We start from the raw sequence: 12,696 nt of genomic DNA on the forward strand, positions 1-12,696 counted from the left end.
TGGTGGTGGATTGTTCAATTCAGTTCTTAGTAGCAGTAGTTCAACACCATCCATGGTGTGAGGGTTATTGTCTGTTTCATGTCTCTCAGTGAATCAGAAATACAACACATGCCCTGACGGAATCAGAAACTGCATTTATTTTCAGAAGGCAATGTTAAAATTCCTTAGTTTATTCTAAAGTTAAGTTTGTCAATGCAAAGAGTGGGAAGTATCTCGGCCTATCTATCCGTCTGTCCGTCTATCCGTCTACCTATGTGTCCATCTATATTTGTTACTCTACATCCTGCACCTGCAAGGCCAAACAGGTAAAAGTGGTCACCTAAAATAACTCATTCCACCAGTTTCCTGTTGCAGAGAATCACATGTGTGAACAGTGTGCCGCCATCTGTGTTACTATGTTTGGTGCTTTGCTTGAGTACAGTCCAGAACGGCCACTTGTCATCTCAGAAGCACACTCTCAAGACACTGGCATAGAGGACCAAACGGTGCCGTCGTCAACACACCATGGATCAACTGATGGATATCTATGTGAATGTAGAGGGACCGCCGGGTAACCGTGCGGTTGTGATCCACACTCTGGAGCCAAACAGAACTGGACCTGCACTCTCAGGTAATGAAGAGATTAATCAAAGATTAACAACGATACAATAATGTAATGGGTCAAAGACAAGAGTGTCGGGGTAAGAGTCTGGTCTGCTGTCATTAATGGATTTAGTACCGCTGTAATAAACCTTAGGAATAGCTAGATATAAAACATTGTGAAGAACAATATCACTACAGAGCATAAATAGGAAATTACAAATCCACTTTGGCATTCTCACATCACTCGTTTTAGTCTTCTAGCTGCTCCATGACGCTCTGAATACTTATTGTTATTATAGACTTAACCAATGTGTTTTAACATTTTGACTTGACGACGGCTCAGATCCATTACTGCGAGCTGTTTTTCCAGTGAGCCAACACACATACCAGGACCTCCGCTAAGTGGAATTCAGCCATCATTAATGTTGTTTCTCTAAATACACCTGTGCTTTGCCCCTGAGAAACACATTTAATGATGAATGCTAACTTCCACCTTCAGCTGCTGAAGACGTGAAGAAGAGTTCCTGCCGAGCTGCTGCAGTGTGTCTGGGTCTGCTGTGTCTTCCCCTTCTGACGGGACTCATAACTCTGGGTTGTCTGTGTGAGTACTTTGTTAGCGTCCTGATGAAACCCTAACATTACACTGGTTGACGCCATTTCTTCATTTGTTTCTGTTTGTGTCACACAGTCACCAAAGGCAACTCGAAGTGGAAAATGGACATGGTCCTCTTACACAACAGTTACACCAAAGTGACTAAAGAAAGAGACCAGTTACAGACCAGTTACAACAACAGGACTAAAGAAAGAGACCAGTTACAGACCAGTTACAACAACAGGACTAAAGAAAGAGACCAGTTACAGACCAGTTACAACAACAGGACTAAAGAAAGAGACCAGCTCCAAAAAAGACTTGAAGACATGGCCAAAGAGAGAAATGATCTTCAGAGAGAGTGCTGGGGTACTTTATTTTATTATTATCTAATTCTGACAGGCTACATTGATCGTTAAAGAGTAACTAACCACTTTTGGAAACCAATGTCTATGGGTATTTACTGTTGTCGAAGGGTTCAGGTTCACATTTGTTCTGATTCAAGCCTCTGACTGGTTCTTCTCATGGGTTCTGTAGCATTTAGCTGTCATGGCTCATAGATATTGTCGTAATTAGTGGCAGAGGCAACTCTATTGATTGTAGATTCTGCTATAAGACACTTACACCCTGTCTGGTACAATCTAAAGTATATTATCTCTGCCCTCTCTTCTAATAATTGAGATTTTTCATTAGCTTCACATTCACCAGCTATTGGTAATCACTTCAGAGTTTGAATCCAAATCCAGATTGTTGTTTTTTTAAGACCCAACCCCCACCACCAAATATCTTTCTTAAGATTTGAGATATAAAAATGTATTTTTTTCCCCATTTGAAACAGAGCAGTATCAAAGAGAAGGATGGCTGCGTTTCCGTGGTAGTGTCTATTACATTTCTTCACTGAAGAAGTCCTGGCAAGAAAGCAGAGGTGACTGCGTGCGAAGAGGTGCAGACCTGGTGATTGTCAACAGCAAAGAAGAGCAGGTGTGTGTGTGTGTGTGTGTGTGTGTGTGTGTGTGTGTGTGTGTGTGTGTGTGTCTTGTGTGAGAGATGTAGTGAAAGAAAGAACAAAATGAATGAATGCAATACCACAGATGTGGATGAAAGCATGACCCTCTTTATTTGTGTCTTTTTCGCTCTATCAAAAGGAATTCCTGACACGTTTCCAAAAAGTGATGTGGATCGGACTCACTGATCGAGAGACGGAGCAGAGATGGAAATGGGTGGATGGGACTCTGCTGACCAAAAGGTAGACACGTAACTTAACTTATCTACAGTCTCTGAACAGATTCTGAACATAACTACATTTTGGGGCCCGCCTGAAAACAAGACGAAAAAAAAGGGTAGAGCATGACATTCACATAGTTTCATTTGCATTTCATTGATACAGACCATAAAGGTATGTTCCCACCAAATGCAGAGTACATTTTCATGCATCACTATTGCAAACAAAGTCAATATGGCTACAAAAACGCGAATGACGTGAGTTAGGCTTCCATTGTTGTAAAAAACTTAAAATGTGCATTGGGGCTGTGAAGCGAAAGCCTATCAGTGTTGAGATTCTCCTCCGGTCATCACTGAATCAGAAATAGAGACAAAAGTGTGGTCGCGGTCTGAGGTCCCCCAGAGATACGACCTCACATACAGACCAAATGAAGCTGTGTGTTTTAACAAGTTTGCTGCCATATTAATGCTTAGATGACGTTATTTTAAGTGTTAATGGAGCAGCTACAGTGTTACTTATCGTCTTGTGAAAAGACCTAACAAGCCATGACTGTACAGATATGTTATTTTCAGCATCACTTTTTAAGTCTATTTATTGCTATTAAATCACAACAAATTGTATATTTTGGGTTCATACAGCTGTAAACAAGCTGCAGTGTGACTTGCTATTCACAATGAATACAGTTCAGTCAAATTCACCGAGCACCTCTGGGTGATGCCTTCAAAGCCGTTTCTAAGGACCCATTTGGATTTTGAGTTGATTGATGTTCGGTTGACATTTGCTGTCATGGAAATACTTCTTGTTCTTTAGAAAGACAAATGCGGATTCTTTTGTTTTGTTTTCAGCTACTGGAGCCCTTTAGAGCCAAATGGAAATTTGCTCAGAGATGAAGACTGTGCAGAAATAACCAACCATCATTTGGAAAACAGCTGGAATGATGACCTGTGTCATTCTGAAAAATTCTGGATTTGTGAGAAGAAATTGCCTCTATAACTCAGCGTCCAAGCCCACTACGTCACACTCCCCAGTTTCAGCTAAAACTGCAAAGACAGTGTTGTGTCTGCTCAAGCCCCTGTCATTATATTAATTGTGTTCTTGTTTTCGTTTCCTGTTTTATTTTGTAATTTCCTGTTCCCTCCTCTGGTTTCAGGTATCGACTCCCCCGCCCTCTCCTGTTGTATTAAATCTGTCTTCCCCTCACTCCCCTGCCTGATTGTTTTGGATTTTTTTCTTTTTTTTTTATGATTCTTTGACTGGTTCAGATTTTATTTTTATTTTAGTGATGCCAACAGATAATCATGCAGATTCTTTGTTAGATATGCTTTAATTTAAAAAAGTGTAGGCCTATATATAATTCTGTTAAAATAAATGGCAAATGGTTCATTTATGCATCAGTTATTCATATTTTAATTCACTTCTTCATAAATATGTTACTGAAAATGTTTTGCCAGTCTTTTACTTTGCTCTGGAAAGTGATGACTTTGTCGTAGTATTGATACAATCCATAGCCAATAATTTCATAATCTTAATAATTTCCTGCATGCTAGAATTTGTCTCTGAAAGATCAGACATTCAAGTGCAAAGGAATAATTCAAGGTCTCATGAAGGCCCATGGTCATCATGATCCCGTTTTACTCCTTTCCTTATTTAACTGCCACAGTTATTCTTTGGCCGACATGTTTTGCTCCGCTGCACCCTCTGGTGGTGGATGACTGCCACAACATCCTGATGGACTGCAGTGTCTCTACACAGGAGCCTTCTAAGCAGTGGCGTGCACAGACATTTTGGGGGGCAGGTGCTCAGTGAAAAATAAGGGCACTTTATGCGGCATGTAGAACTGACGGCTGCCTTATTATAGCAGTGTGAGATTTAAAAAATAAATAAACATTACAGGCACATGTTGAACGTTATATGCTTTTGTTTTATTTCCCACAGAGCTGTTCCCCTGGGCTGCCTGCTGTAGCTCCCTTTCTTTTTCCCTTCTTATCCTCTCCTTTCTAGGCATTATGCTGCAATTGGTAAATAAAAAGAGTAAAAAGTAGCCCTGTGCCTTGTTGAAAAAATATTTCAACAAGGCACAGGGCTACTTTTTCTGCAGGCAATTGGGTATTGCCTGTTTGTCATTTAGCAAATACATTACTGCAAGTGTTAATTATGTAGGCCTAGCCTAATGTAAACCTACACAATAGCCTACTAAATATTCATCTTAAGTAAGTATACAGATAGATTCACATGCTGTAGGATACCAATGACAAACTCTACTGGTGGTCATCATCATGTCATATCTATTACTGATTTTGGGTAGCGTCTAGCTTGTGAGCAGCCGATAATTTATACCCAGCTGTGTGGCGTTGAGACCGGCTACTTCACAACAGAGACAAATAAATGCAAGTTGCAGCTTGGCAACTGAGGCGCGTTCACACTGCTTTTATTTTGAAAATTGACCGGATTGTCTCGTGTTTCTTTGTGTGAAAAAAACGAACTTTCAAAAGGGCACTTGCTTGGTCCAGAGGGCAAGGGCAGGTGCTTTAGCACCACCTAGTGTCTACCTGTGCACGCCACTGCTTCTAAGCAGGTACACTTTCCTCAATGACTCACATTTCAAGTCAGGAAAGACTTTGGGCCACCTTGATCCCTTCTTTTTACTAAAGATAAATCTTATTTTTACTTAAACATAGATGCTAATAAATTATTTATAAAAATGATTGAAGTAGTAAATGTTCCATTTCAATTCAGTTATACATTATGACAGCGACAACGTATGCCACAGAGCATACTATATAGTATCCAAAATATCACTAAGTTGCAAAAAGTAGCATCAAAATCATTGTCTTTTATTCTCAATGCAATTTGATTCAGATACGCAGATGTACAGTTTTCAGTTTTTCATTGATTTCATTTTGTTTTTTTACACATTTCTTCAGAATTGTTTCACATGCATGCACCAGCACATCAAATAATTTACATACACAAACACATTATATGATGTACTTGAGCTGAGACTATTAGAGATTGGGATTAGATCTATCCCAGACAGACAGCAATGCAACCACCCCGCTCTAGAGGAGAAAATAAACAAATTAGACTCATTAGGGCATTTAATGCAGAGCTGTAAGTATTTGTGCAATATAATACCAACTTTGACAATTAATTTCATAAAAAAGACAATATGTTATTGTGTATCTGACGATAAAACACTTAATGTAATTAGTACCTACATAACAGACTACAACTAACTGCAACTAGTCTTCAATTGCAAACAATTCATACATAGAATGAGCAACAAACATAACTAATAAATGCTTCCATAAGTTAAATCTTTCATGTTTGCTGTTCTAAAGGGCAAAGGTTATTTAAAAAAAGACCACAACAATGATGGAGGAACTAAAGTTAAGATCAGAAGCCTTATTTGTTCTCACCACTCCGCTCCATTTGCAGCCTATCCCTCTCCTTCTCCACGCTGTTTAGCTTGTTCTTCAGTTCAGTGTTTCCGTTTTCAAGCTGGTTTTTTTCGGCGGTCAAGGCGTTGAATCTTTCTTGAAGGCTGTTGCACTGATCAGGTCTGGTTCTCTCACAGTCCTTCACCTGGTTTTGGTCACTGAAATCACTGGCGTTGCAGTCAGAGTGGGTTGATCCCATGCTTGAGTGCACTGATACGCAAAAAAACTGCAAAAATTACTTTCAATAAAAATATTTTGGTCAGGTTATTTGTTCTTTTTTTAAAACAAGTTGTAAAAGCGGTTTGACAGGAGCATGTCTAATTACATCACTGAGCGGGTTTGCATGCAATATTGTGGTGTTGTTGATGCAACTGTCTGTTTTACCCAATGCCAAGGAATCATACATACATGTAAGACGCAGAGAAACATTGAGAGCGACTTGTATGATACACAGCACGCCAAAGCTGAGGAAAATCAGCTGACAGCAACTTCTCCCTGTCAAATCAATACACACAGGCAGGCAACAAACATCTTTAATCACAGCGACACCCACTAGAGGCTGCTGTATAAATTATTCCTATGCTCTTCAGTCTGTTAACTTTTAGTATCTTTGGCCATCATTTGTGTCAAGTTGTAATAAACTACCTAACGTAGGTTTATTGTTGGAATAAAGAGCAGATTCTTGTGGTAGTTAAGTTTCCAAACGTGCCACCATTTTGCATGACACGTATCTTATTAAAGTGTAAAGCAAACCAACAATAATCATTTTGTGTTAGCATTTAAAAATCCCATTAAATGTATATATTTTGATGTACAACGTGATCTCTGAAATACATGAAATGACCATGAACTTTTACAGGGTAAAATACAATTTCCAAACAATTTCACGTTAAAGGTTCAGGCAACAAAACAATCATTAGGTTCATTAGAGTTTAGGAAAAGCGTCATTGTTTCACTTAAAATATGTTATGTATCTAAACAATGAGAAATACACGTCACAAACAACAATAACTCAACACTTTGGGACATGAAACCTGGTCTGGAACACCTGTTCAAGACTGTGGTTTGGGTTTAATACTGAACAGTTAACATGACGTTTTTAAATATTTAACCAATAGCAGCACTATAACCTTAATCAAGTGCTTTGAGAGCCTCAACAACACTATAACCATTGCATTGCTATGAGCCGTTATTGTTGTTGAACATTTCACAAAATTCAATTAATATGTGAATATTTAAAGACCATAAATGTAGGAGACAGGGTTTACCCTGTTGTTTAACAATAGACATACAAGACAATGATGTGCATTATTACCCGTTTGATTTGTGTCCCCACAGGGTTTCTTCTCACAAGGTGGTCGCTCATTAACATAATCTGCTACCTCGATTTGCTCCATCCTTCTAATCAAGGAACTTCCCTGTTTGTCTGCCTTTGTCAAGAGTGAGCCACTGCACCCACACGGTCTACAGGTTAAATAGAGGAAGAAGGAATGATGTGGAAATAAAGCACAGGGCTCACACGGAAATGTGAAAGCTTTATAATTATAATTTAGAATCCAAAAACAATCCTCTTAGTTATTGTTCAGGTTATTAATTAATCAAAACAGTACAGTAATATTCTTATTCATGGTGGAAGAAGGGGTCTGCCTCTATACGGTAGATTAGGAAGTTTTACTGCAACATTTTGTTTTTTTGTTTATTTTTCTTATATAATATTATACTATATCTATATTTGTGAAAGGATATGAAGACAGAAAAAACCCAGAATTGCACATCAGCAAATGAACTATGTGAAATATCTCAGTCACACAGTGGTGACAACTCAGTACCAACTCTGCATCTCAAAAAGCTATATTGGGCTCCATACTTTATATATAGAACATCAGTTTAAACAGCGTCTACTTTAATCTGGTTACCCACCACAGCTGAATAATTGCATTTACTAGATAGGACATTTTCTCTGAGGGGTTTTTAATCAGAATAGAATCTTATCAGTGTTTAGATTACTTAAATATAACAAGGCCACATTATTATAATTGTTATTGTTATGATCATTTTTATAACTAAACTATTATTTGTACACATTACCATTACTCAACATACCCGGACTCACTACACACATGCTTCCGCCCCTCTTAATCTGTACATCTTGTTTAATTTGTTCTATGTTAATGTTTGTCATTTTTGTAATGCGTCTACTTTGTTTTACAGCTTCACCGTCTGTTTTGTCACATTGCTGCACCAATAAAAAAAAAATAGTTACACAAGTTTTGGGGAAGTTCAGAATCAGGAAATGATGGGCAAAAATAACCCTAGAAAATAAACATATTACTTTCACATTTAGCAAGAAAAGGATGGGGCTTTCCATTTAGTTCATGCTTTATTTTTTTGCCCTTATTAAACCCAAGCAGTGACAATTTATAGTCCAGTATGCATTTAATCCCACATATAGACACACTGTACATATAGACACTGTACACACCAAACTGGCTATTAAATAAAGTCCATCAGATGAAAACACTTTACTGTAAGTAAGTCTTTGGAGTTATATTATCGTTTGGTTTTAGGCAGAGACTGTGCGATTTTATCAAACTTGCATTGCATTTACTCACAACTACAGTCTTTCTGCACAGCTCAAACAAATAACATTCATCCACCCCACAGAGCAGGTGAGAGGTCTGATTGGCCAAACTCCTGCCAAATCATTGCAACCAATTGGACCTCATCAAGGCACTTTGTGGGTTGGATTTAATTTAGTAGTACGTTCCTGCTGGGCAAAAAAAAAAAAAACTGGATTAAAATGATTGTTGGGCTTTAATCACTCATTCAAGAGAGCCGTCTTTAAATTAAAGTGATTACAAAATGTGAGACAAATTAACCAAGATGGATTAAACAATCGGCGACCACCATAATTCAGGTCAATAAAACAGTCCTGTGATAATATCCATCTTTAAGGAGCACACAATGTTCAGTCTTTGGTCACATTCTCAACTTTTTTCCATGTGCTGAAGCATCAACCGAACATACGTTTTTATTTCATCTGGTTCCGTTCCAACTGTAAAAAAAAATGGCGTTAGACAGTTAACCAGTGCTGTTTAACGACATAACTACGTCAACGAACACTTAAGCAACATTTCCACGGCGACTCAACGACAATGTGGCTTGTCATGCTTTGAGGTTGAACCTCAAAAACCCCACCCTTGTTTTCTTCACAGTGACCTCTTGTCCAAATAACAACTGAGCTCTGCTCCAAGGGGCAAAGGAGAAAGTAACGTCATGTTATCGTTCCAAATCCAGGGAAACAAAGACACATTGGTTTCTCAATCTTTTTGTGATCTGAACCGCAATTTCCTAAACTTACAGAGAGGTTTTGTCAGAATAAGATAATGCCATTTATGTTTGCTTATACAAGGAAGTTTCCGTGGTGATTGGTGCATAATAACAAACACCGTACTGATGTATAAGACATCCTTATTCTTGGCCAGGTCTCTCTTGCAAAAGAGATCTTGGATCTCAATGGGACAAACCTGGTTAAATAAAGGTTATAATAATAATAATAATAAATATATGTGAAAAATTAACAACACAATCATAAAAAACTCAATCATATGACTGTTCATTAAATGTTTTATTATTAATGGGTGTGTGTGTAGTTAGTGTTTTTGAGCAGATTATTTCAAAGCACTTGCAAAGAGTTTGGGTGGGTATGCCTCCTCAAGACAATTTCATTTTCACTTAAAATATACAAAGTAAAAAGTCTGCAAAAAGAAAAAGCAAAATGAGGAAGTGTGTGACATAAACGGTGTTGTTAAGGCAATCATATTCATGTCATGACCAGAGAAGAAGAAGAAGCAGCAGCAGCTTACAGGGCAGCTGTTACAGTTTCTTTCAGTTTGTCTTTAAAGCGGAGACTGAGATGAGTCCATCAGGGCGTAAGTAACTTAATTGTCATCCGACAACATCCCACTTTGTTTCTTGTTCTGTTTGGGGGGCTTCGTTTTGGTCAGAATCAGCCTTATTATGTTCTTTATTCTCTAATTTTTAATCAATTTTATCTGTCCAAGAAGTGAAATAATTATAATGTCATGTCTGTCTGATTTCTGCACACAGGGGGAAAACTCCTCACAGTGGTTGCAGTGAGCTTCGGACTCCTGTGTATCCTACAAGCTGTTCTCAACTTCTCACTGCGCCTTTCTCTCCGTGTGTGATTTCAGCCCTTACCTCCTGTAACTAATATCCTTTTAAGATACAAGTTAACTCTTCTTGTGCCTTTATTTGATATAAATCATAATATATATATATAGTATGATTTATATCATAATATATAGATATATTCTTAAAAAGGATATTAGCACACACACACACACACACACACACACACACACACACACACACACACACACACACACACACACACACACACACACACACACACACACACACACACACACACACACACACACACACACACACTTGTTAACTACAGGAGCAAAACAGCATCTTTCTGTTGTTTCAGATGATTCCTGCAGGACGGAAGAGGGAGAAGATCTGAAGAGGAAGCTGAGCCTCTTTTGTGAGAATGAGGCAGAAACTGAATACACATCTGTGACATCGAAACAAAAGGATACAGCGGCATCATAAAAAAGCCGTTTTCACCCTAATCTATTATACTGAACTTTTTTGTTTTCTTCAATAGATCATTTCTCTGAACAAGGATGGGTCTTTAACAACCACAGTTTCTATTACATTTCTTCTGTTGGAAAGTCCTGGCAAGAAAGTAGAGATGATTGTCAACAAAGAGGTGGAGACCTGATTATTATCAACAGCAAAGAAGAACAGGTGTGTAAGAGACCCGAGAGAACACATTGTGACATCAGATCAAAGGTTATGGTGGAAAGGGAATTTGATTATGTTGCATATATATTTAGTGTCATTTCTTTTTGGGTGAACAAGGAATTTGCCGGGTGGTTCAAACGGTTCACATGGATTGGACTGACTAAAAGACACACAGAGGGGGAATGGACATGGGTGGATGGAACTGCACTCAACACAAGGTTCATAAATTACTTTTTTTTGCATGTTTAAATTATTAATAATTTTATGATCATTTATATTTCTAAGTGTTTCACTCATTCAATCGTGAGGTGAATTATGTAATCATTTAATTTTGGATTGATGATCGTTTCTCTTTATGCATCTTTGGTTGTGTTTTCTGTTTAAAAGATATTGTTTATCGTTTGTTTTCAGTTACTGGCACACCGGGGAACCCAACAATGTGAAAGACAATGAAGAGTGTGTAGAAACAAATTACGGAGAGACCAGCTGGAATGATGCCAATTGTGAACAGAAAAAGTACTGGATCTGTGAAAAGGTTGTGGATCTGTAAGTCTGCATCCAAACCTTCCAGATGTTGTACTGTGAATACATTTCAGAGCCTGTACTTTTTCACTTTAACTTGAGTAAAGAAGTTGAATCATTACTTTTTATCAGTATTTTTGAACACAAGTATCTGTATTTCTACTTGAGTAGAGAATGTCTGTACTTCTGACATTTTACTTTTAAATAAATGAAAAACAAATGTGTTGAAATGTTTCATTGGATGGTAAAATATAATTTATATTTTAATGTCATTCTTTAATTATTTAATTGTTCTTCAGCTTAGTTTGATTTGTACTCCACATTGTCTGTTGTGTTAGTTTTCTTTTTACTAATTTTTTTATGTACAGTTAGACACAGCAGCATGCAGGTAAGTCAGCGTACACAATACCAGGACCCCGAAAGTATGGATTCAGCCATTATTCATTTTATTATTTACACATGGGTTATTCCCTTGCGACATGTCAAAATGTTGCGCTGTGAAAAAGGCTTATTGCATTTTGACCACTTCCCCAGAAACTAACCAGCAATGTACTGATGTGACCCTCAGATAACACCGGCTCTGGTATAACTTCCGGTGTCATACAGCACAATCTTCTCGCCGGCTATTCTGAGTGACTGAGAACTGAGAATCCAGGATTCATATAACTGTAGTTACATTCGTAATTTTCGATCTATTTCATCCGTACTGACCGCCAGAGGCAGTGATTCACACTGGATGGCTTATAGCATACAGAGTCCTGCATACAGCAGAGCAGATGCAGTAGAGGACATCGGCCAAAAGGGCCATGCCCAGGAAAGTGCTCGCCGATGCCCATTAGGCCGTGACACATATGACCTCCAAGGGCACCCCTCTCAAGGTCGCCAATGAAGTAGAGACACCCGTGGTAGTGTGACATTTCACCCTGGATGAAATGGGGGACCAGCCATTCGCCTCGTATGTGCAGGCAATGACCTCTACAATCTAGTGGGACAGGCGCTCCTGTGAAAGAGCAGCCTCTCTTAGGACCATCGTAACAGACGAATACAGACCACCATATGCACGTGGTAGTTTCCACATAGGCTTTAAGGGCCTTCTCTTCACTTTGCCAGTTGGATAGGCCGATTGAGGTGTGAGCGTGCCAGCACCTTAGGAGGGACCATTTCCGTCTTCGGCCACAGTAACACCTGAGCCATGAGCAGGAATTGTTCAAAGAAAATGGCTCAATTGCACCCTTGGTCAGGAGGGAGGATACCTCCTGTTCCATGGCTAGTGGGTAAATTCACCTTTTAACAACATATGTTATGAATTAAAGTAGGAAAAGCACAAGGCTCACTAATATTTAAACGGCTCTGTTGTACAAGAGCCACACTGTCAACAAGGTCCATGTCAGGTGTTGAGGAACCTGGGCAGCCTGATGAGAAATGGGCTACTGGAACACGACGTACGTGGACAAGGAGCTATTAAAACGCTTCTATGCGAGCAACCCTACGAATGGGGTGTATGC

The 12,696-nt window shown here is 38.7% G+C and overlaps 3 protein-coding genes across 4 annotated transcripts in view; 2 read left to right on the forward strand and 1 right to left on the reverse strand.

Annotated features, from left to right (window-relative positions):
• Nucleotides 1-12,696, forward strand: part of ten1 (TEN1 subunit of CST complex) — a 233,303-nt gene that overhangs the window by 62,463 nt on the left and 158,144 nt on the right. The window lies entirely within an intron of this gene.
• Nucleotides 398-11,415, forward strand: LOC311010897 (macrophage mannose receptor 1-like). Its single transcript, XM_084005540.1, has 13 exons — nucleotides 398-610; nucleotides 1,082-1,183; nucleotides 1,271-1,540; nucleotides 2,010-2,152; nucleotides 2,317-2,417; nucleotides 3,239-3,363; nucleotides 3,544-3,608; nucleotides 9,672-9,765; nucleotides 9,944-10,033; nucleotides 10,350-10,406; nucleotides 10,530-10,672; nucleotides 10,787-10,887; nucleotides 11,081-11,415. The coding sequence occupies exons 1-13, from the start codon at nucleotides 505-507 to the stop codon at nucleotides 11,217-11,219; spliced, it is 1,536 nt and encodes a 511-aa protein (XP_083861666.1). The 5' UTR covers nucleotides 398-504; the 3' UTR covers nucleotides 11,220-11,415.
• Nucleotides 5,219-7,292, reverse strand: LOC311011011 (uncharacterized protein). Of its 2 annotated transcripts, XM_084005698.1 has the most exons (4): nucleotides 7,149-7,292; nucleotides 6,242-6,328; nucleotides 5,813-6,043; nucleotides 5,219-5,452 (listed from the first exon to the last, which is right to left on the reverse strand). In XM_084005698.1, exons 1-4 carry the CDS (start codon nucleotides 7,228-7,230, stop codon nucleotides 5,418-5,420), a joined length of 435 nt encoding a protein of 144 aa, XP_083861824.1. In that variant the 5' UTR covers nucleotides 7,231-7,292; the 3' UTR covers nucleotides 5,219-5,417. The 2 variants fall into 2 exon arrangements, with proteins under 2 accessions (XP_083861824.1, XP_083861825.1); XM_084005699.1 differs by lacking the exon at nucleotides 6,242-6,328 and having other exon boundaries at nucleotides 7,149-7,284.

Source organism: Eutrigla gurnardus, assembly GCF_963514095.1.
Source record: "Eutrigla gurnardus genome assembly, chromosome: 3".
NCBI lineage: Eukaryota > Metazoa > Chordata > Actinopteri > Perciformes > Triglidae > Eutrigla > Eutrigla gurnardus.

Bases quoted from the DNA above. Each gene is read 5' to 3' on its own strand.
- LOC311011011 (XM_084005698.1), bottom strand. From the start codon at position 7,230: ATGGAGCAAATCGAGGTAGCAGATTATGTTAATGAGCGACCACCTTGT. The intron at 6,329-7,148 runs GTAATAATGCAC...TTGATTTGACAG, and splicing joins TGGGGACACAAATCAAACGG to GGAGAAGTTGCTGTCAGCTG. The intron at 6,044-6,241 runs GTATGTATGATT...TTTGCGTATCAG, and splicing joins TGTTTCTCTGCGTCTTACAT to TGCACTCAAGCATGGGATCA.
- LOC311010897 (XM_084005540.1), top strand. From the start codon at position 505: ATGGATCAACTGATGGATATCTATGTGAATGTAGAGGGACCGCCGGGT. The intron at 1,541-2,009 runs GTACTTTATTTT...CATTTGAAACAG, and splicing joins TCTTCAGAGAGAGTGCTGGG to AGCAGTATCAAAGAGAAGGA. The intron at 9,766-9,943 runs GTAAGTAACTTA...TTCTGCACACAG, and splicing joins TGAGATGAGTCCATCAGGGC to GGGGAAAACTCCTCACAGTG.